Genomic DNA, 27,358 nt, shown 5'->3' with positions numbered 1-27,358 from the left:
TCCCCTCTTTCTGCCTAAAAGAAGGGTATGAATTTCCTGTATAGGTGCCTTTCCTACTCCCGTGTAAGGAAGAGGAGAGTGAGACTCTGATTATAGTCTGAATAACAAACCTTACTAAACAGCCTTATCTATCATACGCTTCCTAATCACCACCCCATAGTACTTCCCCTGGGGTTTAACTGCCTTTCCTCCTGTTACTCTGTCTTCTGCCAGTTTAATTAACAGGTCCCAGGTTCAGAACCTAAGAGGATAGAGGAAAACTTTTGCATCCCCTACAGTACAGAAGGCTGGGGAAGCAGGGGTGTGGCCAGCAGGCGGCACTGTGAAGTCAGACCTGGGAATTCTGGCTCCCCAGCTCTTAACACCAACTCTCACAGGACCCACATCTCTCCCTTCAAACAGATTATACCCTAACCCCTCCTGCTCAAGACTAATGAAAAAACTCTTCCTCTGAGAAAGACGAGCTTGATGGACCTCCATCCCTTTCTATCTACAAGCTGGACCTCCAACATCATCACACAGTGACGTCCCTCTTGCTGGGCCTCCTGTGCCTGAGCCATCACTGACATGGGTATGAAGTAGAGATGAGAAGAAGGCCTCTGTGAGCTGAGCCAGTGCTCTGTGAGATCTGCAGCTTCACCTCCCACTCACACCACATACGTCACTCTTTCCACACCAATGCCTGGCTCCCTCATGGGCCGTTTGATGCCACATCTCTGTATTTCTGTGCTTGCCAGCCTGATGAGTCCTGACTCACTCTTGAGGCATCAGTGTAACTGTTTCCTACCATGTGAAGACTCCCTCAGGAGCTTCTCAAAGCAGAGGGGTCAACTTCTATCCATTATGCCACCGCCATGACTGGCACATACATCTGGCCATACATCTCTGTGCCATATTGATTTGTGAGCTCCTTATGGCCAGGGAAGGTGTCCTCCCCACGCCTGGATCCCCACACCGTAGCACAGAACCTCTCAATAAAATGCTGGCTGGGTGAATGAACGATCATGAGACAGGAATCCTCAGGTTCAAAGAACACGGGAAAGATCAAGTCCAAGAGAACTGGTACCTCCCTAGACGATCTTCTTGGTTTGGAAGAGATCTACCAACAGGATTTCTCTTACCCTCAGCCTGTTTTCAACCAATTAAAAAGGTAAAGGGCACGAGATCATTGATTCCATTCCCGTAAACAGAGAAGTGACAAGCAAGGAGATAAAGCTCAGAGCCAAACCAGCGTTTTCCTACTTTTCCTAGTTTGGCATTTGGTCCAGAGTGGCTGCGTGAGGTCACAGAAGGGCATAGAATTTGGAGACCTGAGGCCCTCTGGCCTCTTGGAGTCACAGATTTCCATATAAAATGGGAGCAAACGACAAATCCTATCCACCTCTTAGACTTTGGTGAGGATGAAATGAAGGGTATTTTGAAAGTGCTTTAGAAAAGGGAGGACATGGAGTGTTTGGTGGTTAGTACTGTTTTTTATTCCCACTGGCTGAGCGCCTTGAAGCTTCTTTCCTCTCTCCGCACCTTGTCCCAGACAGAGCAGCTTGCCCCAGCCTCGCCACCTCCAATTCTGTTAAGATCAGCAGGCCATTCACCAGGAGCCCGAGATTGGTAGAGTCAATGTAATTCAGTATCGATTATAAATTTCATTTCTGTCTGCCTACAAGCCATTAGCTTAGATCAATATATTCTATACCCTTGGTTAAGTAATCATTGAGGCTGTTGATTTCAGCAGAGTCAGGGCATGTTCCTGCCTGTTGTAGTGGGGGGTGAGGCAGTCTTCTAGCCCAGGCCTACCTAACCCAATGCAGGCCTGTCTTGCAAATAAATCCTTCATTCCCACCTTCAAACTGTAAGGACCTGGCCAGCTTTCTAGTTCTCTGGGGCCAGAAGTCCAATTTGGAACAACTCCAGCCCTGGACATCTGGTAGAGTCCTGTGTCCTAAGAGTGCTGGTATTATGAACTTTGGGCATCTTCTAAAGGTAAAGACCTGAGTTTTCCTATCAGCTGGGACCTGGGAGGAGAGGCAGGAGAAAGGAGGCCTGGATCTACAATGCATCTCTCCAGGACACATTCTGGGGGCTGGAACAGCATCCGGAAGCAGGGGAACCGAGCTGGGAACAGCTGGGTACTCTGAGTAGACATGCTCTGTCCCCTCACCCCCTCTACAACTGGCAGGTAGGAGATGCCATTGCTCCCTGAGCCTGTATTGGATACTGGCTCTCTCTCTGCCCTCAGCCTCTACCCACAGACACACTGCCCACACTGCAGTGAGTATCAGTGCCTAATGCTCCATCCAGCCACGTCACTCCCTTATTTAAGCCCTACCTGGATATGGGATGGGTCTCTTCCTTGGGATGTATCACCATTTTCACCCTGCCCTCTTGCACTGCCATCATAGCTGGGGGCTCACAGCTTGCCCAGCACATGCGCCCTTGGTCTTGACACATGAGGCTTTCTCTGCCTCAGAAGGCTTTCCTTTCCTGCTGCCTGGAGAGGGCCCTGTGACATAAATAAGGAAGTGTACAATGTCATTCACGAGACTTTGGGTTTTGAATCCCAGCACTGCCACTCCTGGCTGCAAGTTCTTTTAGCTCTCTGGAACTCAGTTTCCTCATCTGACAAATGGGGCAATGGTGGTCTCTCTTCAAAAGACTAGGGGTCTTTTGAAGATGAAAGGAGATTTCATACATGGTAGTTGTCACAGGACATAGAGATGGAAACTCCAGCCAGGCAACGAGACTTGAGAGATATGATCTCCTAAACGAGGACCAGACCAAGCGGCACACTTTCAAAGAGGTCGGCAAAAATCAGCTCTGTAGCCCTGGGAAGGATGTGGAAATATTGAAGTGGTCTTGCATTTTGCAAACGAAAGTGACTCTAGGGCAAGTCATCACCCAAGAGTGGCCAGATTGTCACGGGGCCTTACCCAGGCAGGGACAGGGGCAGGCCTGCCCCCCACCCCCCACCCCAGGATGGTGGCGGGCACAAAGAAGGTCGCTTCATGAGTTGTGCTTGTTCTAATGCATGGTTACATGAGGTCAATAGACACGAGTGATGGTTATTGCTATTATTAAATACTGGTCAGCACACAAAGTTGAATCTATGTGTGACTCCTTGAGCAAGCAGGGAGGTGAAGGCATCTGAGTCTGCGGTATTCCAGCTGGCTAATTGGTCAGAAATATGGAGAGCTGAAATAAAATAGCAGCCAAGGCTGGGATTCCTCAGCACCAGCAGGCATGGAGGGGGCCAGGCCTGCCGGGACCCACCACACACCTTTGTACCCACGGCCTGCCCTGCTGCTTCCACTCGTGAAGGCACTTCCACGGGATACCCACTCTCTTCTTCACGAATCCAGAGTCCTTCCCCTTTTCTACCAGCCTGCTGCTCAGCCAGGATGCTTTCCAGCTGAACAAATCTGAGACATACCAGGACAAAGTGGATGGCATGACCCCGTCTTTTGTTTTTGTCCCCACACCTGGTGATGGCACTGTGAATACCATGGAAACAGGTGCTTCCCAGGGATCACACAGCCTATCATCTCTGGGGTCCACGCAACTCGGTGACACCACCCAGTCCCCACCTTTGGACAGGCCAATATGGCGGGAAGGAAGCTTCTTGAGCCTCAGAGTTCTGTGGTTAAGCTGATTTTGATTTTATTAGTGGGGTGATTTTGAGCATTTTACTTAAATTATCTTGCTTCCGTTTTCTCCCTTCACTCACAGGGCTGGTGTAAGGCACATGCTGAATGCTTGGCAGACGTTTTCTGACTTTCCTGCCTTCCTTCCCTGGAGAAGAAAGTGCAAAGGCTCTCTGGGGCCTTTGATGTGTTGGTAATGAGAGAGTCATATCCTATGATTCCATTTATATGAAATTTAAGGATAGGCAAAACCACTATACTATGATTTCTATCCATGGTGATGGAAATCAGAAGAGTGTCTGGTTGGCTAGCTGTGAGGGGAGCGAGGAAGGATGGGGAAAGAGGAGGGAACTTTCTGGAGTTAAAGGAAAGGCTCTGTGTCTTGACCTGGGTGGTGGTCAGAGCTATACACTACAGATCTGGACATTTTACTATATGTGAATTATGCTTCGATTTAAAAAAATTAGGAAAATATTAGAAACGAATCATGAAAATCCTACAATAAGCAGGATTCACAAAATCAGGCTGCAATGTACTTTGAGGCCATTATTGTCTAAAGATTCTCAAATTGGGAATTTTATTTCCTCCGACCAGGTCCTAGAGCCTGGTCCTAGATTTTTGGTCCATCTGAGGGCCTTTGTAGCTTCATTTCATTTCATTCTTTAAAAGATTTTATTTATTTATTTGAGAGAGAAAGAGAGAGAGAAGCAGAGAGAGAGAGAGAGAGAGAGAACACAAGCAGGGGGAGGGGCAGGCAACGGAAGCAGGGTCCCCGCTGAGCAGGGATCCTGAAAAGGGACTCCCAAGCTTGGGATCATGACCTGAGCTGAAGGCAGATGCTTAACTGATGGAGCCACCCAGGTGCCCCCTTCATTTTATTTCTGAGCAAACTTCTGGGAGGAGAGATAGGAGAGAGGTCAGTCTTCCTGGTGGGGGTAGAAGGCCCAGGCAGTGGTAGAGAAAATGTAGGCTTGGGCACTTGAACCACTGGGGATGGTGACAGCCTTGAGTAGTGGGGTACTGGAGCCTGGCCTAGAATAAGGAGACCACTGTGCAAGTCTGACATGGCCTTCCTTCTGCAGCAAAAGCTGCTGTCTGCATCCTTAGTCCCTACCTGTCCTCTGGCCCAGACCCCAGTTCTATTATCCATAAACTGTTCTCCTAGACCACATCTCTGACCCCCGTCACAGCCCTAGATCCTCTCTCTGAGTCTCAGGAAAAGCCAGATACTATGTCACTTAAGTAGGCTACTGTCTCTTTGCCATCCAACTCTTAGGGCCATGGAAGTGCTCTGTCTTAGGGAGCCATCAGTGGACAAGCTTGGGCCAGGGAGCAGGATGGAGTCACCATGGGCATATCCTGGAAGGCCACACTATTCAGAACCAAGAAATCAGAGAAGGTCTGGGAACCTCATGGTCATCCCTTCAGAGCAATCCTCTAGCCTGAATTGATATGAGGTTATGTGATCTCTGGGCTATCACTCCTCAACCAACCATCTCAAGCAGTCCTACAAGCCTTGGTATGAAACCTGGCAGTCTCCTGTTCTTCTACCACCTTCCATTCCCCAACCCCAGGAGGCAGTCACTTTCATCCTTTTTAGTTTGGCCCTTTTGGTATTTACCTCTACATTTCTAACAGTATTCATTCATTGCCATTTTTTCCCCTTGACTCACCCATCTAGTTGATGAACCCAACCATCACATCATATATTTCTTTCTTTTGTGTGGGGGAGTACACGCCAGTTCTACTCTGCTAGCCAATTTCGATTACACCATAAAGTGTCACCAACTATGACACTGTGTTTTACATCAGATCCTCAGACCTTCTTTGTCTTATAGCAGAAAGTTTGCACCCTTTTACTAAACTCTCCCTACTCACCCCTCCACCATGTCCCCTCCCCCCCATCCCTGGCAACCACTTATCTACTCTCTGTTTCTATAAGTTTGCCTTTTTTAGTTTCCTCATATAAGTGACACTATGTCGTATCTTTCTCTGACCTCACTTAGCACAATGCTCTCAAGGTCAGTCCATGTTGTCACAAATGGCAGGATTTCTTTCTCATGGCTGAGTAATAATCCACTGTATCTTTCTGCACACCACATCTTCTTTGTCCATTAATCCTTTGGTGGACACTTAGGTTGCTTCCATATCTTGGCTGTTGTGACTAACACTGCAGTGAACACAGGAGGGCAGAGATGCCTCTGATATCCCATTTTCATTTCCTTTCCATATAGGCCCAGAAGTGGGGTTGCTGGATCCTGTGGTAGTTCTCTACTTAATTTTTGGAGGATCCTCCATGCTGTTTCCCATATGGGCTGTACTAACTTACATTCCCAACAACAGTGTGCCACCGTTCCCTTTTCCCCACACCTTCCCTGAAGACAACATATCCTCGCTATCTCTTGGGTTCTGTTCGTTTATTTTACCATAGCCATTCAAACAGGTCTGAGGCAGTATCTCTTGTGGTTTCGATCTGCGTTTCCCTGACATTAGTTCTGCCAGTTGGCAATCAGACATACCATTGGTGATTGTATGTCTTAAAAATGTCTGTATTTAGTTCCTCTGCCCATTTTTAAGTAGAATTGCTTGGATTTTATTTTTTTGCTATTAAATTGTGTGAGCTCTTTATATATACTGGATACTGAGCCCTTATTAGATACATGATTTGCAAATAGTGTCTCCCATTTTCATTTTGTTGATGGTTTCTTTTGCTGTGCAGAAGCTTTTAAGTTTGATGTGGTCCCGCATTTATTTTTGGTTTTGTTTTTTGTTACCTCTGCTTTTGGTGTCAAATTAAAAAAAAAAAAATCATCACCAAAACCAACATCAAGGAGCTCATCACCTATGTTTTCATCTAGGAGTTTTATGGCTCCAGGTCTTAGTCTTTGATCCATTTCAAGATGATTTTTCTATATGGTATAGGATAATAGTCTAGTTTTGTTCTTTTGCATGTGACTGTCCAGTTTTCCCCACACCATTTACTGAAGAGACTTTCCTTTCCCCATCCTATATTCTTGGTTTCTTTGTCATAAATTAATAGGCCATACATGCTTGGGTGTATTTCTGGGCTCTCTATCCTGTTGCATTGACTTAAGTGTTTGTTTTTATGCCAACTCACTTCTTGATTTTTCTTTTTTAAGTATTATTTGTTGACCTATCACGATGGAAAGTGAGGATTTTATTTCTTTGACTCCCCTGGCCCAATCACACACAAGTACCCACTCCATCCTCCCACCATAGTTATATTGTAATTTTGGTTTGCTCAACATGCCAAATTTGCATTATTAATTTTCACTATGTAACTGCTATTCCCAGTTGAGCTATGTAGTATATTGTAGTAATTTTTCCTTTTATGCATTGCTGGCTTTCCCTGGAGTTCATAATATCTTGCTTCTTTTCATTTGCAGAGTTTTCTACTACATATTAATAATTCAACCTTAAATATTCCAATAGTTGTCTAAATTTAATCTCCATGTGTTCATATGCAGTGAGCATCTTCTTAAAAATATCACCACAATACCAAAAAAGCAAATAACCTAATTACAAATGGCAGAAGGCATGAATATTTTTTCAAAGACATCCAGATGGCCAACAGACACATGAAAAGATGCTCAACAGCACTGATCACCAGGGAAATGCAAATCAAAACCTCAATGGGCTATCCCCTCACACCTGTCAGAAGGGATAAAATCAAAAACACAAGAAACAAGTGTTGGTAAGGATGTGGAGAAAAAGGAACCCTCGTGTACTGTTGCTAGGAATGCAAACTTGTGTAGCCACAGTGGAAAACAGTCTGGAGTTTCCTCAAAAAATTAAAAATAGAGTTACCATATGATCCAGTAATTTTACTACTGGATATTTCTCCATAGAAAGTAAAAACACTAATTTGAAAAGATATGTGCCCCCCATGCTTATTGCAACATTATTCACAATTGCCAAGATATGCAAGCAACCCAAGTGTCCATGAATAGACGAATGGATAAAGAAGATGTGTATACGTATATATACACAGGTACACACATACAGATACACACACACACACACACACACACACACACACTGGAATATTATTCAGCCATAAAAAAGAATGAAATGTTATCATTTGCAACAACATTGATGCATCTAAAAGGTATAATCCTAAGTGAAATAAGTCAGAGAAGAACAAATAACATGATTTCAATCATATGTGGAACTTAAGAAACAAAACAAGTGAACAAAGAAAAAAGAGACAAAAAACCAGACTCTTAAGTAGAGAGAGCAAACTGGTGGTTGCCAGAGGGGAGGTGGGAAGGAAGACGACTGAAATAGGTGAAGGGGATTAAGAGGACACTTAGAGCGATGAGCACTGAGTAATGTATAGAATTGTTGAATCACTATATTATACACCTAAAACTAGTATAATACTATATGTTAGTTTAACACACTTTAAAAATTAAAAATTAAATAAAAATAAATGACTGCATCTTATGACTTGAAGGATCTATACTCCCACCCTACCATCCCACCCTGGGACATGCAGGGCTACTGACCATGGTCTTTGGCTGGTGTGGATCCCTGCATTGGGTCAAGGAGAGAGGTCAGAAGCCTTGGCATCGGACAGACAGGAGTACAAATGCCACCACTTGTTGGCAGGGCCCCTATGATGTTCTTTCCATATCTGCTAACATGGGAGCACTGATGCCCATTCATAGTGTAGTTATGAGAATTCATGAAGTACAGTAGAGATTCCTCGAGCATGGAGGACACATAGTAAATGATGGTTTACTTTCCTATGGGGAAAATCAAGAACAATGAGTCCACTCAAAGTACTTTGTCTTCTGGAGCTTTCTTTGTCCATCGCCAAAGGACTGACCAGGCTCTGCCCATTCATCAAGGTTTCCAAGACACCGATAATCCTGCTAGGAAAGATGGCTAAAGCTGCTGTAACATGGCCCATTAGTTCCGTGATTTCTGCTAAAAGAAGGAGCCTCCTTCATAGCAACATCAATTTTATTTTGAAATATTCTAAACAAAGGCAGAAACCCTGACAGAAAATATTGATAGGATAGTGACATAAAAATTAAAAACTGATGTACATCTGTGGGAAAAAAAAAACCCTGATAAAAAAAGTAAAAGGCACGTAACATATAGGGAAAATATTTGCAACATATAAGTCAGTTGGGGGAGGGGGCTGACTTTCCTAAGGACCTGGATCAGTTAGGGCAGACAGTGCTTCCGCCTCCCAGGCTAATGCTTTCCCTACCATCCATCCATCCATCCATCCTCCATTCAAGATATATGTACTGAGTTCCTTCAGGTGTCTGATATTGAAGTATAATGATATTTAAAACCAGAAATGGTTCCTGCCCTCGTGGAACTCAGTCCAGTGAGGTGACAAATATCCATCAGATCATTCCATCTGGGAGTGTACAACTCTAATCCAAGGTAAATGCTGTAAAGAAAGGAGAGCTTGCCGCAGAAGACCTAGCTTAGATTGCAGTAATGGGAGGACTTCCCTGGATGGCAACACTTGAACTGAGAACTGGAAGGTGAGTTGGAGTCAAGGAATGTCTGTGTGTAGGGTGAGGGAAGAAAGGGAAAGAAAGAGGGAGAGACAGAGAAAGAGAGAGACAGCGAGAGAGACAGAGAGAAGGGAGAGGCATTCCAGGAAGGGAAAAAGGTATGCTAAGGCCCTGTGGTAGGAGGCCCATGGAACAGTTGAAGAACAGGAAGAAGGCCCATGTGGCTGGAGCCTGGAGAGTGAGAGGAGGCTGGAGAGGTGGCCACTGGCTAGACTGTAAGAGGGGTCTTGTGGGCCATGGTAAGGGTTTGGACTTTAACCCAAGGAGCAATGGGGAAGCCACTGAAGGATTCTACATTGGGGAAGAGGCTGGAGGTGAATGTATGCCTAGAATTACACATGAAAACATAGCCCTGGCTTTGGAGTGGAGAATGGATGAGGGTAGGTAGGAGTGAGGCAGTCTTACTGCCAAAGTCCAGGTGAGAGATGATGATGGCTGAGGGTGGGTTATGGCATGAGGATAAGTGAGACAGGCAGAGTCAAGAGCGCTTTGGATAAAGCAACAGGGCTGCCCCACATTCCTCATCCTTGTGGACTAGGGCAAGGCCAGAGGAATAAGCTTCACTCAAGACTGACGGAACATACCAGTCTCTGAAGACCTAAGTCTGATTACAGTGGAATTTCAGAAAGGGGAACCAACCAGGCCAGCTGGGGCTGCATCAGGGTCAAGTATTTTGGGGCTCTGTTCTGACTATGGCTGGAAAGATGGGGAATCAGGTCTGGTTCTAACCAGGTGCTCCCAGGGACTCTGTGAGCAGAGGAGGGAGTGGGGAAGGCCTAGGATGTGCAGAACATGGTAGTGGGCCCGAGGAATGACATGAGGCTCTGATGCTCTTCCTCTCTTATTCCCAGAAGAGAAGGTACCGGCTCTACATTTTTATTTTCTATCTTGAAAAAGAAATCGCAACTTTCACCATGTCATAAAGCACACAGACTTGTGACTTGCTCCATTGTATATGTAATACATTCAAAGAGTTTTAGTGAATTTATCTTATTTTTCTTCTGGGAAAACTGGTAAAGGCAGGGGTAAACTGTCTCTTCTAGTTCTACTCTGGGAATATGGAAATGGGACTCAGTAGAGGAGGAGCTTGCTGGGGCAAAGCAATAAGAAAGTGTCTCTGGAAGGGACCTCTGGACCCAGGGGTAAAGCAGGGAAACACATCTGGCTCCTAACAGCCTGGACCCGATAGGCCATGACTAGCTAGGATGAGTGTGAACTGGTCCTAAGCAAACAATGGTGAGTTAAAATCATTTATTGTATTAATGGCCAGTGCACGCTGATTTGAGGGAATCTGGACCACCTTCCTGACATCAGTCTGAATTTCATGCTGCACTTAAATGCAAGCACACTATTTGAATTCACCCATCTGTTCTGAGCCACTTCCAGCTAGTTTGGGTGCCTGTCTGTTTTTTGAATTGCCTTCTCCATGTGTGTGTGTCTATATACTGACACCTGCCTCTTTAGCCTCTAACTTGTTAGAAACTGAGCTTGGTCGGGGCATGACAATTGAACGAACTTAGTTCTATGTACTGGTAAAGGACAATAGGGTTTTCCTTGGGAGGGTCTTGATCTTGACATCTCCCCCTCCTTAGAAAGGAGAACTGAGGACAGCTGCCAGGGTGTTAGCAGGCCTCTGCGCGCTCACTCGGGGTTGGCCTGATGGGGGCCTGCCAGGAATTTAACAGCCAACATGCCGCTGAAGAAGGGTCCCTGGGAAGCCCCTATCTGCCGAGCAGCATTTGGGCCAGACCCCAGAGGCTTTTGAGCTGGCTGAGGCTGATTTTATGAACTATCTCAGAAAGCCACCCCAGTCTTTTTCATGCAACCCATCGTATCCACGTCGCGATATTGCCTGGAGGTCTATCTGGAATATGGAAGATCGGGACAAGGCGGTATCTGGATACCAAGGGCTGTGATCTGCGTACTCTGCCTCGCTGTGTTTATGACATGTATCCTGCCCTGCTCCTAAAATGTTCAATGAGAGGGGGTTGAATTTTGAGGTGAGCTCTTCTTTCTACCACTTCTACCACAGTCCAATTACTTAATGGTCTCACACACACACACACACACACACACACACACAAACTTGGTCTGTATTACTCCAGAAATGTCCCCAGGGAGAACTATTCCTTAACAAGCTGCAAGCCTGACCTTGCATGAGCCAATTCCAGACCTGGTCCCAGCCCTGTGCTGTGCCTGCTGCCCCTCCCCGCCCCCAGCTCCCACCTCCTACTCCCATGCACCCGCCCCTCCCAAGGCACCCACACATGCCTTGCCCTGCCTGCACGTGGCCTCGTTCTTCCACCATTCTTTGCCTAGTTAGCTCCCTGTCACTTCCCAGCTCACAGCCCAAGGATCTCACACTTCCTCTGGATGCTACATTTGTAGTAGATGCTCCTAGAATGCTTCTTATCATAGTTTATGATCCTACATTTTTGTGGGTAAGTGGTGAGCTGACTCACGGCACCGTAAACGTCATCTTTTACTGTATCTTACCAGATAATATCATCAAGTAGAACGTTCCTCAACCTTAGGGCCATAGACATTTGGGGCCAGATAATTCTTATTGCCGGGCTTGTCCTCTGCTTTGTAGGATGTTTAGTTTTGTCCCTGTTCTCTACCCACTAGAAGCCAGTAGCCCTTCAGTTGGAACTACCAAAAATGTCTCCAGACAATGCCAAAGGTCCCCTGGGGAGGGGGCAAGATCACACCTGGCTGAGAACCACTGACCTAGGACAACTGCTTGTAAGAAGTTTGGGATTTCAAAGGCTGGCTTCCTGAGAGCCCCTTTGCTGAAGCCTCTTTCTAGACAAGCACTACACAATAGGCGTATAATATGAGTCACATGTGTAACTATTTATCAATAGTTTATAAATACAATACAGTTTATAATACAGCAGTTCTAGTAGCTGCTTTAAAAATAGGTGAAATTAAACTTAATAACATATTTTATTTAACTCAACATATCCACATATTGTCATTTCAGCCTGTACGCAATAGAATTATCAGTAAGATATTTTACATTCTTTTTTTTCTGCCAAGTCATCAAAATCTAGTGTGTATGTTTCTCAGTTTGGACTAGCCATATATCAAGGGCTCAACAGCCACATCTGGCTGTTAATACATTCAACAGGGCTGGGACAGTGGACTTCAGTTTTCTCAAAAGGCATGTAGGGCCTGTCCCACCCCTTTAGGTGGTCACTAAATTGCACTCCTACCCCTCAGCAGAGCCATGCATAGCCCTCTTTTGCCCACTGGGGTCCACAGGCTATGATCCATTTGGAGCAACCCACAGAGGGGTCCCGGCAGTGGTGATCATGCTCTGGAGAGCCAGCCCACCTCGTAGTCACCTGTGAATAGCTAATGCGATGGGTATGTTGCCTGTGATCCACAGGAGGCTGAAGGGTTCCTGTCACACACATACCAGGTGAGACACGCCGTTTCCAAGCTCCCCAGGCAGATGTTCCACCCACCCCCAAACCACCTGTCCTCATACTCATTGCTCCAAAGGGAAGCTCAGCCCTCCGTAAACACTGGCTACCTACAAAGACGCATTTTATTTTCTTAAAGGACAGATGTTCTTATCTAAAATGACACTGGCCAAGAAGTTGCTGTCCCTAGGGTGATGCTGTCCCTAGGCCAGGGACTTGTCCTGGGTCTCCAGGCCACTCTGCAGGGACTCAGGCTGGCTGGTGGGCACTAGCCCAGTCCCACAAGATCATCCAGCAAGGTTCTCCAGACTCCCACCTCGGACTTATTTCTAGATGCATACCCTTGGCACTCTCATCTCCAGGCGGTGCAGCCTCCTGGGAGTTCTCCCCATGGGGGCGCATGCCTGCCTCTGGCCTGCCCGAGGAATTGTTTTCTGCAGTCCAGACCTGGGCAGCTCCCGAAGGCTCTACCCAGCACCCTTCCAGGCCACAGGAGTGAGGACTCCCCCTTGGACCTGGCCGTCTGCAGAAGCCAGGGCATGGCCCTCCCTAGTGAGGGCCACTTCTGCTTGGCTGCTGGGGCAAATCACGAGCATTGAGCATTTCCTTTTTAGTAAAGGAACAGTTTTCCCGAAGTTGTCACCCGGTCACTTTGAGCAACTCAGGAACTCGGCGAAACACAGACCATGGGGTGAGGGTTGCACACAGACCAGAGCATTAAAATGGCCATTGGGCATCAGCAGCTCTGGTCTGACGCCCACAGACCCTGGGAGCCTCACTGGGCAGGCAATGAGGAGGATGCCTCTGGAATGCCTGCCTCATCTCACCCCCGGTGTGGCAGCGTCTCAGTGTCTGCACGTGGTAGCCAAGAGACACACACTATGCCCAGATCCGCCCCAGGAAGTTGGACTTACCCCTCCTGGCTTGCCTGACCTTTGGGCTCAGCATATTCCAGAAGCCGCCAGGCTGGAGTCCTTGTGCCGATCATGCTGTCATCCACTTCCCTTTTCTCTTCCTCTGGCCCAACTGCCCCTCCTGCTGCCCCACTCCAGCCCCCATGGTTGCTGGCTTTACAGGAGAGTCTCCCTCTCCTTGCTGCTGACCAATGGCTTGCCTTGGACTACACAAACCTCAATGCATTATTTATCCATCCCAGAATTAATTCCCATTCCAGCGAACCAGTAAAAGGCTCGGTAAGGGCTGCTGATCAATCACTGGGCCAGGGCGGGGCAGACTGGCTGCCCCTCTGCCCCGGGGTGCCTGCCTCACTACCCATCCGGGAGCCCCGCGAGTGGGGCTCTGCTCCCTGCGGGGCGGGCGGTGGCGGGCAGACGGGCGGGTCGGCGAGGAGGGTTCCCAGCCGCGCGGGCGGGTTGGAAGGCCGAGCGGATCCGCCCACTGCGCGGGGAGGGCCCGTCCGGCGAGCTGCAGGCAAAGGAAAGCTGCTGGAAATCCACACCGCTGCCCTGTCCTTCTGTCCTGCCAAGCAAACCCCTTCCCATCCAGTGCTCTTGGGAGAGGGGAGACCCCGCCCGTCTGCTCTGCCCGATGTCCCCAGCCAGGGGCGGCGGGGGTGGGGGTGGGAGTTGGCTAGGAGGCGGTTTCTGAGCTCACTGTTCAACTGTGAAAGAGAGGTGTGTCTTAACAAGGAGCTGGCGAGCTGGTGGCCTGGGTGGTGTTCCCATCCTCCAGGGATGGGCCCAGCAACCAGCAAGCAGAGGGATGCCCCTGAGGGATGTTTCTGCTGCCTTAACACGATGACAGCAATCAGAATGCACATGAAGCACTTAGTTTGGGGCCCACACACAGTAGGGTCTCAGAAACTATACACGGAGTAGTGAATCTGCAAATTGTCATGTTTCCATTTAATACTAGCATAACTCTAAAGAGTGCATAGTAGGGCTTTGGGGGAGTTCCGCCTCAAGGCCTAAAAATTGCCTAAGAAATGCAATTGCAGTAATAGCTATCATTTATTAGGTGCCTGCTATGTGTCTGGCATTAAGGCTAGTACTTCATATTCCGTATCTCATTTAATTCTCCAATTCTCTGAGGCAGGTGCTAATGTCATGGCTTTACAGATAAAGAAAATAAGGCACAGAAATGTTAAATAACTTGCCCAAAGTCACACAATACTGTCAGGACAGGAATCGGAACCCCGGGCAGTGTCTACAGCTGATGATTTTCTGTGATGCCAGTCTCTCTAAATCCCCAAATTCCAACCACCTCCTGGGAGCAGTTTTTGGCTTGAGAGTCCTCAGCGAACTTGCTGGATGGTGAGGATCGTCTTTGTGCCCCTGAAATGACCCCACGTGCTGTGTTAGGCATTTGTGTCTGGGGCTGGGTTGTTTCAAGTCTGAGTGCTGTGTGGTCCTCTCCATTGAAGACGAGGGGCGTGAAAGATGACCACTCTGTTTGAATGGCCTTGCTTCCTCCCTGATCCCCAGAGTGCCCCCATGCCCATTGATCCCCAGATGAAGCATTAATGTGGGATCAAATCCCGTAGCTGGATGTCCAGAAGCTCTGGAGGCTAGCGGTCTAGCCTCTGCAGCAATCCATGTTAGGGAGGACAGAGTCTGGCATATAGAGAGGAGGGGAGAATTGGAGATGTCAAGGACTCACCGGGATGTGGGGGTCCAATGGCCAGGTGGCCCGGAGAAAGCAGAGTCCATGGAGACAAAGTTGTTTTACTCAGCATCCAGTCCCTTTCTCCGGCCCTCAGCCACCCCTCAGAAGAGAGGAATCAGTTTGAGATAATATTCAAGGCCTTTCGTGGTACAGTCCCTGCCTTCCTCCGTGACCTATCTCCTGCTGATGCTACGTGATCGTGCAGCTCCTGTGTGCCCCCGTGCCTTCGCACCATCGGTTCCCTCTTCTAGGAGTGTCCTTTCCCACAGTTCCAGTTGCATAAGCCTGATCATTCTGGGCAAGTCCCTGTGAAACTCTCCTGATTCTACCACCAGAAGGAGACATTAAGCACTTCCCCAGGGCTCTTAGCTGTATCTCACCCCTCCTGTACTCCCAGTCCTGAGCCTCAGGCTGGACTGAGGCCATGAGCCCTGTGAGGAATACTGGCTTGAGGGACAGCTCCAAGAAACACTACTGAATGACCAAATTGCCCTCCTTTTCCTTTCAGGCCAGGTAGAGGCCGGGTCAGGCTGGGACACAGGCCACCAGGGAGGACTAGGGAGGCTACAGATCTGGAAAATCTCATGTTGACATCAGGGTCACAGGGTGAGGTCCCGTGGCTAGTGACAATGTCTTGAGCAATCGTGAAGCCCTGTGAGTAATGCAGCCTGGACCACGTCCTCCAAACCAGGGGTAGGAAAATGTCCTGAAGACTTAGTTTGGGTCCACTCACACTTGTTTTGGTTAAGAAACCACCCCCGGGTGCTTTTCCTGTGCAGCTGTTTCCCCCAATGACATTAAGTCGCTGCACTCACCCGCCTGCTTTTCCTGGGATCAGTGTTGGACTCAGAAAAAAAACTCGGAGGCTCTGGGCTCAAACCCAGAAGTAAAGCTGGGAACAGGGCAAGAGCTAGTCTGGACCCTGCACCTGAGAAAGATGGGTCCAGCTGGAAGGGACATTAGCGCCCCCTCCTTCCTGAAGTTTACAAAGGGAAAATACAGGCCTCACACAGAAGTAGAGGCAGAAAGGCAGCACTCTCCCCATGGCCTTGCCTCTGCCCACATGGCACTGCCTCCCCAGCAGTGGTCCCGGTCTCCCCCAGTTTCCAGCCTGGCATTTTCCGAGGCCACTGTGGGCCAGACTTGGCCAGGCGCTGAAGGGTGAGTAGGAGTATTACAAGGGCAGAACTCTCCAAAGGCGGATGCTGGAAGGCACACCTCTTAGACGGGTGGTCACCCACCAATATCACTGGCCACCTCCAGCTCTGCTTCAGGTCAGTAGTTCTCAACCTTGGCTGCACATTGGGGAGTTTTGACAACTAATTTCTGTGTCCCATCTGCCATCGGGTCCTGTTTAGTCTGGCATGTGTGCTGGCCATTGGGTCCTGTTTAGTCTGGCATGTACGCTGGTCACTGGGAGTTGTAAAAGCTCCTCGGGTGATCCAGCATGTGGCCAGGGTTGAGAACCACTACTTTAGAAGATAATTGCATATCCTTGAGCCTGGGGACATCAGAGACAGTCACTGCCTGCTGTCACCCCAAGGGAGTCTTCTTCCTAGACAGGGGCACATGATGCCAGTCTCCCAGTCAGAAAGTGGAAAAGGGTCCCCCCCTCCCAAGTCTCAACGGGAGACTGCTCCATTCACATGGAGCCACAGGTATGGTTGTACAGCCTGTTCACTGTACAAAGGTGTCCAGTAGAGGGGGGAGTAGGGCTGGGACCCTAACGCTGACAAAGCTGTGTGTTCTTGCACTGTTAGAGGGATCTGCTGCCGCCAGGAGGGCGAGCCTTCCTCTGTTTTTTACCAAGATGTCATCTAGATAGCAGGACCCGGCTTCCCTATTCCAGAACCCACAGAGAGGACAGGAGGTGCTCTTCCGGAGGCAGAGGAAGAAAACAGTGCTCCCCTGGGTCTGAGATGCCTGTGCAGCGCTCACCAGCACCAGTGTCCCCTGACTTCCTGCTTTGACTGCTCTCTGTCCCTGTTGCCAAAAGGCTGAGGTTCCATTTCTCTGGTGTGTCACTCCTGCCCATCCCTGTGGTGTGCTGGAACAGCTGGCCAGAACAAAAGCCAAAGAGAGCTGATTGCTAAGTTTTCAGGAATTTTGTGATTTTAACGCAGGCATCATTGGAGATTACATTACATAAACTTACAGTGAACTGAATCAGATTAAAAACAAAGGGAATGCCTACCCAACTCACATCACTTACTAATTATTTTACTACATTTTAGTATTTTCTACGTTCTTAAGGTCATTTGCACCTATTGTATCGCGTGGTGAAAATACTATTGTGAGGGTTGACTTTGTATGTCATCCTAACTGGGTCATGGGGCACCCAGCCAGACATTTAGTCAAGCATTATTCTCAGTGTCAATGTGAAGGTGTTTCTGGATGAAATTGGCATTTGAATTAGTAGACTAAATAAAGCATGTTGCCCTTCCTGGTGTGGGTGGGTCGTACCCAATCAGTTGAGGGCCTGAAAAGAACGAAAAAACTCACCTTCCCATGCATAGCAGGGAACGCTCCTGCCTGACTGCCTTCAGCCAGGACATTGGGTTTGTTTGTTTGTTTTTTTCCTGTCTTTGGGCTAGAACTGAAAATTGGCTTTTCCTGGGTCTTGAGCCTGCTGGCCTTTGAACTAGAACTACACAACCTTCGTTAGTGTCCAGCTTGTCAACTGTAGATCTTGGGACTTTTCAGCTTCAATAACATACGGTACCTACGTATGCATAAATATGTATATGTTCTTATACTCTTGAGAGATCTATAGATCTGTCCTGTGTGTCCTGTTTCTCTCCAGAACCCTAATTCATCTGTTTGTTGGGTTCTAGTCGCAGCTCCTCATTCAGGGATCAAGCTGGTAGTTCGAAATGGGCAGTGGTGGGAGTATTTACATCAAGGAAACACATTATCAATTCAGACTTAAATTTTTTTGCCTTCCAGAGGGCCAGTCATGAGGTGTTTGCCAGCCCGCCCTGTCCATGCCCTACCCTGTCGACCTTGTATGCCCCCCAACGGTCAACTCCTTGCTGAAGACAGAGGAGGCAAGCTCTGCACCAGCTCTGTCCTTGTCTCCCTCCTGGACATGCCCAGATGCCCTGTCTTTCTCAGGCTCCTTGCAGTTCCGTGTGACTGTCCTAGACATTGTTTCTGAACAGACACGATGTGACTGCTTCTAGGCCTGGCCTCCAGGACTCCTCCCTCCAACACTCCTCCAGGCTTGTCTCCCTTTTCTGGGGCCACCTGGAAGGCCCAGGCAGGAGGAGGTAGAGGTCCTGTGGTCTGAGACCCTGAATGACTGAGTGAGGCCAAGCCTCAATATCAACCTAGAAACATCTCAGATGGCCAGAAGAAGGAGAGCCATGACCCAGCTGGTCCTCTTCATGACTCCAGCTGACCTTCCACCACATATATCTTCCGCCTGCCCCTCTTTGCCTACCAGACGTCGATGCTTCCCTTTGGACCCTGTTTCAGTGTCCCCTCCCCGCTCAGTGACCACAGTCAGGGTCCAGCACCTTTACTATCTCCTCATCCCTCATGCCTGAGGCCACAGGAACCTTCTAAAAGGCCTCTTGCCAGGGCTGATGAAGACCTGACCCATAATTTAAATATATAAAATTTAAATTACCCATAATTATTACCCATAATCAACCCATAATTTAAAAATTAACCCGTAATTTAAATATGATAACCCATAATTTAAATATAAACTATAAACAAAACTTAAGAGTATGCTGAATTTAAAGTATTCTTTCTAGAGTTTTTAATTGCACGATTGTGTGGGATTCATCAAAGGTGAACTTTTCTGCCGCTTTGGTGGCCTGGCCTTGCTAGTGCTCTGAGTATATCCTTGGTTTTGCCTGAGGGCACTTGGGTGCTGCAAGCTACTCTGCCCCAGAGAGCGGGGCCTCTCTCCCTGCCCGCGCTCCCACAGTCCTGTGGCCTTAGGTCTAATGTCTGCCTCTGCCGTTGGCCCAATGCCTCCTTCAGATGCTTCACCTGGCTTCTCATTTCAGTCTCGTGCACACGCTTCAGTGTAGGGTACAGCCTCGCGTACACAGCCCAGGTCCCCAGAATGGGTCTAGAGCCTGGTCCCCTAGTTTTCTGGGTCTTTGGTGTCCTAGGCTCCTGGCCAGAGAGTCAGAAGGACAACGATGAAGAATCCAGGAGTGGGCATTGCAAAACCACCCAGACAAGAGGGTAGAGACCAGAACTCGGAGACTTTGCTTAGAAAGCCCCTCGGTTGTGACTTGAAGCCTCTGGGCATGGTTTCTAGAGTTCTGCAGCCCTGAAGTCAGGGTAGAGGGGGGCTGGGTTACCAAGTGGGTTCAGAAAACACAGCCTTCTGTTCCAACTTCCACTGTCGCACTTGTCACACCTCGCCTTCAACTTAGGACAGGCTAATGTCCAGGCAGCTGATGTCCGGGGCAGGGGTGCGTGCTGTGTGTGATGGATGAGTGACAGGTGTGCTGCCTGGGTTCTCTAGGGTGGATGCTGAGATGAGAGTTTTACTGGGAATTAACACCTGTTCAGGAGTGGGGTGGGAGGGGAGTATGGGAGCACAAGCAAACCAGAGGGCATCTCTGCCAACATTCTGGGGAGTTCCAAAGCAGAGAGCCAGGGTGCCTGGGTGGCTCAGTGGGTTAAGCCTCTGCCTTTGGCTCAGGTCATGGTCTCAGGGTCCTGGGATCGAGCCCCACATTGGGCTCCCTGCTCAGTGGGGAGCCTGTTCCCCCACTCTCCACCCTGCCTTTCTCTCTACCTACTTGTGATCTCTGTCAAATAAATAAAATCTAAAAAAAAAACAAAAAAAAACATAGGGCCTAGTAGAGGATTTGACTTGGGTTGAGGGGGTCAGGCCTGTGTACCGCTGCCTTTTGCAGTCATTGGCTGGGGGCATCCTCAAGAAGAACATGACCTTGACCATCATTGTGCCCCCCTCCAAGATCAGCACGGAGTTGGCTTGAAAGTTGAGGTTGACCCTAAAAGAGCTAATAGCCAGGGCCTGTCGATTGATCCCACTCCCTGCAGCTGACCAGTGAGTCCTTTCTCGAAGGGAGCTTTGGCAGTTACCACACAGGGGTTTATAGAACTCAAAGGCCTCATTTTTAAGTCTCTGTAAATGTTGGGCTCAGACAAATACTACTCACTTAAAAATGTACTTGGCCAAGTGTCTGAGCTCCCCGTTTAATCAGGCAGCTTTCAAATAAAGATTTTATCCAGCTGCAAGTTCTCACTGTGAGATTCTTGGAAGGGAAAACTTCTATTAGGGAGTGTGTGGAACTGACAGTGGGACAGCCTTGCTATGAGTAGGTGGGGTCCCCCGAGGTACTAGGGGAGGGATAAAAAGGACCCCAGCCCACAGGTCTGACACCCTGGGCCAGGCGGGATTGCTTGTTGAGCTCCTGCTTTTGGCAGAGCCTGAGGGGAAAGAGGGAAATGCGCCTTCACTAATAGGGTTCTGAGTCTTGGAAATACAATGTACTGAGGTTCCAAGGAGCTGTCACCATTTCCCTGAAGCAGGGGCAGGGGACCCAGTGGTGAGGCTATTGCCTGCCCAAGCTCAAATGGCAAAACCTGTCCTCACTTGGATGCCACGAGGAAGCAGGTCTGAAATGTTTTCCACTCCCTAAAGAGTCAGATTTTAGAAAGTGATGACTCACCAATTTGGTCAGTTTTGCATTATTGGAAAACAAGTCTTCTCCCTCGTGAAAACACCTGCTTGTTGTGGAAAGCCAGGGTTTGGGACAGATGGAAAGAAAGGAAGTTTCCCAGATGCCTTCTCTCTCAACTCACACCTCTCCCCAAAGTCAGGATTCCTCCCCTGCACAACCAGCCCCGCCCCTTGTGCGTCTCCTCTGGGCTGACCGCCCCCTCCCCCTGGCACATAACCTCCCTCTGCTCTTCTAGACATTTCTCCTCCTTTTGCATCTTTAATCTCTCCCTCCCTCACTGGCTCTTCTCTCCAAGTTGATAAAACCACTCGAGAGTCCTCTGCTTTTAAAATGATACTTTTTCTTTCCTTCATTTGTTATGGTAGAAGGGAACTTATTCAGGCGCTACACAATATGTAGCCCCTTCCTAATGTGGGGCAATCTCCTGCCATCTCCCTCTTTGGAAACCCTAAGGAATAGATCTGCTTTGTCCCTGCAGGCAGTCAGATGAGGTCAGGTGACAGAGGCTCAGCACACCAGATGCCCCTGCCTGGTTTTTATTCTAATCTTGAACATCATGAAAAGTCTGAGAGAGGGTTTGAATGTACTTCCTAGCACTGGCCGCAGTGACAATGTCTGCTGTGACAGGGGTCCCTTCCAGTATGGGGGAGGTATCCAGCAAGGGTGTCTCGGCCATGCTGTCCCATAAGAAAAGAATCCTTGTGCTTCTTGCTTTTTGGCCCTCTAGAGCCACCGTCACTCTTGTCCATCTTACAAGCCTAGATCTTCAGGTCTCAAAAGATGTTATAAACCTCCAATATACCTCTGATAAATTCCCCTTTCTGGCTGCAGCGGTTTGGGTTGCCTTCCAGTGACTGGCAGCTCACAGACTTCTAGCTGGAGCCCACATCATGCTTCTCAGCCTATGCTTCCATATTCTTCCTCTCTCTCACTTCCTGATCCTCCTGACTCAGCACAGATGGCCCATCTCCCATGTGTCTGTTCTCTCACAGATGGTTATTTCCTTCCTTATTTCCCCAATTATGCCACCAAGCTAACCATCGCTCGTCTCAGACTGGAAACCACAGACTCTCCTTCCTAGCTATGGCTGCAGTCTTCCACAGCCCGTTGTCATGGTCCCCGGGCAGAGGCTCTTGTGGGTTATGACTGACAGCTCACCCAGAAGGGGCAGCTGGATGGGGTCTTCCCACTCTGACAGACGCTTCTCTCCTTCCAGACTCTTTCATCCTCATCTGTTCGAAACCCAGCTCCTGTCTGGGTGCCCTTTGTTGAGTATCTGGTACACACACACTACCTTCCTTTAACCTGCAGTGGGTGACACATTTAGCTTTCGGGGCTGAAAAAAAATCCTGTCAACCAACAGTTCGATATCTGATGAAATTATTCTTCCAAAATGAAAGAGCGATTAACACATTCCCAAATAAACAAAACTTGAGACAGCTAATCACAAGCGGACCTGCCCATGAAGAAATATTAAAGGGAGCCCTTCAGGCTGAAATGAAAGGACACTAAATAGTAACTCAAATCCACATGAGGAAATAAAGAATAGCAGTAAACTATATAGGTAAATACGTAAGGCAGGATTAATGTATTTTTCTTTGTAACTTCTCTTTTTTTCTTATTTAAAAGATAACTACATAAAACAGTAATGGTAAGTTTATGGTGAGGAGCACCCAGTGTATAAAGCCCACAGTGTGTGAAGATGTAACATACACAGTATGTCTGTGAGGATAGAGATATCTAGGAAAAGGTTTTGTATAGTTAGTATTAATCCAAAGTAGATTGCTATAAATTAAGATGTAATCCCCGAGGCAACTGCTAAGAAAACAACCCAAACATATATAGTAAAAGAAGGAAAAACAAGGGAATTAAAAGGCTATGTCAGAAAATATCTACTCAACACAAAAGAAGTCAGTAATTAGACATCTAAGGAACACAACATGATATGTGACACAGAAAAAAGTAGCAAAGCAGCAAATGTAAATCCTTCCTTATCAGTAATTACACTAAATATCAGTAAATACACTAAATATAAATATAAATATAAACGTCCAATTAAAAGGCTGAAGTAGGGGCGCCTTGGTGGCTCAGTGGGTTAAGCCTCTGCCTTCGGCTCAGGTCATGATCTCTGGGTCCTGGGATCGAGCCCCACATGGGGCTCTCTGCTCAGCGGGGAGCCTGCTTCCTCCGCTCTCTCTGCCTGCCTCTCTGCCTACTTGTGATCTCTCTTTCTCAAATAAATAAATAAAATCTTAAAAAAATTAAAAAATAAAAGGCTGAAGTAGAAGAATGGATTAAAAAGATACCAACAATATGCTGTCTAATGAGACTTACAGTAGCCCCCTTTATCCATGGGGGATACGCTCCAAGACCCCCAGTTGATGCCTGAACTACAGGTAGTACCAAACCCTATATATATTATGTTTTTTCCTATACCTGTATACCTATGATAAAATTTAACTTATAAATTAGGCATAGTGGGAGAGTGACAACAATTCATAAATAAAGAGAACAATTATAACAATATCCTGTAATGAAAGGTATATGAATGTGATCTCTCTCAAAATATCCTATTATACTGTATTTACCTTTCTTCTTGTGCTATGAGATGACAAAATACCTATATAATGAGACGAAATGAGGTGAATGACATAGGCAATGTGAATAGAGTTAAGCTAGTATTGCCATTCTGATGACTCATCAGAAGGAGGATTATCTACTTCCAGACCATGTTCGACCACAGGTAACTCACCCTGGGGAAGTTGAAACCACAGGTAAGGAGGAACTACTGTCCTTCAGATTCAAAGACACAAATAGGTTGAAAGTAAAAGGATTGAAAAAGATACCCCACACCAAGAGTAACCAAAGGAGAGCTGGATGGGGGGGGGTACTAAATTCAGACAAAATATACTTTAAGACAAGAATTATTACAAGGGAGAAAGAAGGACAATGTAAATTAATAAAAGAGTCAGTGCACCAAGAATATGTAACAATTATAAATATATATTCACCCAACAATAGAGCACAAAAGTCCAGGAAGCAAAAATAGACTCAAGAGAGAAATAGTGCAATAATAGTAATTGGAAGCTTTAATATCCCACTTGCAATATTCAATAATGGATAGAACATCAATGAGGAAATAGAGGACTTGAAGAAAACTACAAACCACCTAGACCTAACAGACATTTATAGAATACTTTGCCCAAGAATAGCAGAATACATATTCTTCTCAAATGCACATGGAACACATTCCAGAATGGACCAAATGCTAGACCACATAACAAGTCTCAATAGATTTAAAAGGATGTCTGCTCTCACCACTTCTAGACCACATTGTACTGGAGGTTCTAGCTAAGGCGGTTAGGAAAGAAAAAGAAATAAAAGTATCCCGATTAGGAAAGAAGAAGTAAAACTATCTCTGTTCACAGATGACGTGACCTTGTATATAGAAAATGTTTTTAAAAAGATTTTATTTATTTATTTGATAGAGATCACAAGTAGGCAGATCACAAAGAGAGAGGGAGAAGCAGACTCACTGCTGAGCAGAAAGCCCGATGCGGGGCTTGATCCCAGGACCCTGAGATCATGACCTGAGCAGAAGGCAGAGGCTTTAACCCACTGAGCCACCCAGGCGCCCTGGTATATAGAAAATTTTAAGGAATCTACTAAAAAACTATTAGAATTAACAGATGAGAACAGCTAGAGTGAAGGGTAATAAGATCAATATACAAAAATCAATTGTATTTTTACACACTTGCTGTGAATAATCTGAGAATGAACTCAGAAAAGAAAATGATCCCATTCACAATAACATCGAATAGGATAAAATATACAAGGATAAATTGAATAAGACAAGTACAAAACTTGTTCTCAGAAAACTAGAAAACACTGTTAAAAGGAACTTAGCTGAAAAGAGCTAAGTAAATGGAAAAACAGAATTCTAAGTTCAATGATTGGAAGATTTAACATTAAGATGGCAATACCCGTGCCGCCTCAAATGATCTACAGATTTAACACAATCCCAGATGACATCTTGTAGAGATTGACAAGCTTGTTCTAAAATTTATATGGAATTGCATGGCACCCAGAATAGCCCAAACATGTGGCCTGGACATCAAGCCCCAGTGCAGTGGTGATTTTGGCCACAGCACAGGGAGATGAGCTTGTCATGGTTGCTGGCTTCAACACGAAAGTTGGTCCTGAATGTCTTTGTCTACGGGTAAAGGGGCGGTTCCCTGCTCTGTACCCCACCCACTTTGTTCCTTAGCTCTATGAGGGAAGCAACACTCCTTCTCTCTACCCACAGCTTCTGGGCTCATTCATCTTCCCACCCAAAAGACGGCTCATCCTACAGGATGGCTCCCAAGGGGTGCAAGGTGGCTCTTTGGTAGTACCAGAGGCTGAGAATTGAACAGGAGGATTGGGATGATCTAGGCAACGGATGACTAAGGCTCCAACTAAAGGAAACTGGAAATGATTGCTGTGGTCAGCTGAAAATAGCTCTCAAAGTGGGGCGCCGAGGGGATGAAGAGCCAGAGTACTGAGTCTGACTCTTGGCCCCACTGGCCTTGATCTGAGTTACTCTGAGCAGGTCCCTTAACTTTTCTGTGCCAGTTCTTTCATCCATCAAACAGAGATGATAACTGCTTTCCTGCCCATCCCAAATGGGCCATACTAAGGTAGGAAGGCTGAGTATGTGGAAGCTCTTTGCAAACTGAACACTATATAAGGACATGTACAAGAGTGTGTATAAGCAATGACTCTGGGGCTCACGATAAGCAAGAACCAGCTGTGCACTGACAACCCAGTAAACTCTGCAAAGAATCACTACTGGGTCATCCCTTCCTAAGATTTTGGCCCCGAGAGCTAGCTTCTCATACCAATAGGTAACGGATAGTCCCACAATATGACATATCCTCTGGAACAGCCCCGCCAGTGAATCTATCTTCTTACCGATAAAGATAACACACTTATTTGCCCCGCACATTAAAACAGTTTGCTCACTAGCTTGCGGTTTGCTTTGACGTCTTTAGCGTGGGAGTCTTGTGTTTTGGTCAATAATTTCAAGCGTCCCCAAATGTGGCTTCTCTGTTTACAGCTCTGCGTAACTCAGCAGGCAGTCTCTTGATGTAAATACAACTGGGAGCAGAAGAAGGAGGTGACTTCAGAGGAAGTGAGCTGGTGGGGACACTTGCCATGCCCACCGCTCAGGCGTGCAACTGCTACAGTTTGGCACACACCAAAAGCCAGTGCCGAGGGCTCACAGCCCCGGTCGACCCTCTGCAGACCCAGCGTTCTGATGAGTTTCTGTCATCTGATTAGATTTTTCTGTTCTTGGTTTCATTTGCCAGGTTATGGAAGGTGGGGTGATATCACGGATAGAGCCTGGGCTTTGGGATCGAAATCTGGCCCCACCGTGTACTGGCTGAGTGGCATCTTCCAGTATCTTAGTCGCCTCAGCTGCAAAATAGGGGCAACAATTGTCACCTCCCACGGTGGCAACGGAGATGAAATGAGACCAGGATTTGAAGCAAGAAGCATATGCTTGGAACATATTTGACCCTCCACAAAACGGAGATGTGTGGCTTCCTTTACGCCAGTTATGAAACAGGTAACCTGACACTAAAATCTTGTGAGGGGGGAGGCAGACATATGAAACTACTAACCCTCACACATACACTCATATGTGCACACAGCCCCCCCCACACGCACGTGCAAACACTCATATATGTGTGTGCACGCACACTCACACATACATGCCTTCTTCACAGTCTTACATATACACCTTTGTGCTCACAATCATACACGCACACTGTCCCAGGCACATGATCGGGCTCAGGTTCAGACAGAGTCACACACTTCCCCTTGAACTTGGCTTCACCACTCACACATGCAGGTATGTGTACAGACTGACACATACCCACAGGCTCCCCCTCACACAGGTGTGCTCCTGGCGTGAGGTCACATGTAATGACAGCCCTGGAGAACACTCTGGCCCTGCTAGTGAGGCCCACTCCTCTGTCACCACCTGCCACTGCCCAGTGTGGGGATCTGTGCTGACTGGGGGGTGGGCTCCTCCTCTCCAGGGGTTGGCATGACTCCCCACTCTTCCCCATGCTCAGTGTTTATTCTCAGGAAATAGTGACTCTGATCCATAGCTTCTCAGCCCCCTTTCTAAAAGCAAAAGACTCTGGTCTAGAGGTAACTATGTGCAGAATGTGTTTCTGTAGGATCCAGCAGGGACCACCTGCATGCTGACCCAGCCTGGCCACCTTGGGGAACTTCCTGGTTCTGTCTGGTCCTCCTATTATGAGTTCTGCCTTCCCCTCCTGCCTTTAACCAGCCTCCAGGGGACAGTCCCCGCCACCTCTGAGCTCAGGGGCCTTAGGAGCGCGTGCTGCTCTCGATCACCCCCAACTGGTCAA

The 27,358-nt window shown here is 47.5% G+C and overlaps 1 protein-coding gene across 5 annotated transcripts in view; it reads right to left on the bottom strand.

Moving 5' to 3' along the window:
* ARHGAP22 (Rho GTPase activating protein 22) overlaps nt 1-27,358 on the bottom strand; it is a 165,251-nt gene that overhangs the window by 119,643 nt on the left and 18,250 nt on the right. Inside the window, exon 1 of one of the 5 annotated variants that reach the window (XM_032837926.1) lies at nt 13,545-13,976. The exons of the other annotated variants lie outside the window; for them this stretch is intronic. Coding sequence (XP_032693817.1) covers nt 13,545-13,578 — 34 coding nt within the window. The 5' untranslated portion in view covers nt 13,579-13,976. Of the gene's footprint in view, nt 1-13,544; nt 13,977-27,358 lie in introns of those variants that run through there. 5 annotated transcript variants of the gene reach the window in all.

The sequence above is a fragment of the Lontra canadensis genome, unplaced genomic scaffold (genome assembly GCF_010015895.1).
Source record: "Lontra canadensis isolate GAN:19392208 unplaced genomic scaffold, GSC_riverotter_1.0 scaffold3, whole genome shotgun sequence".
In the NCBI taxonomy this organism is placed as follows: Eukaryota; Metazoa; Chordata; class Mammalia; order Carnivora; family Mustelidae; genus Lontra; species Lontra canadensis.
The sequence above is the reverse complement of the archived record's forward strand: the minus strand, read 5'-3'. Positions and strand labels throughout refer to the sequence as shown.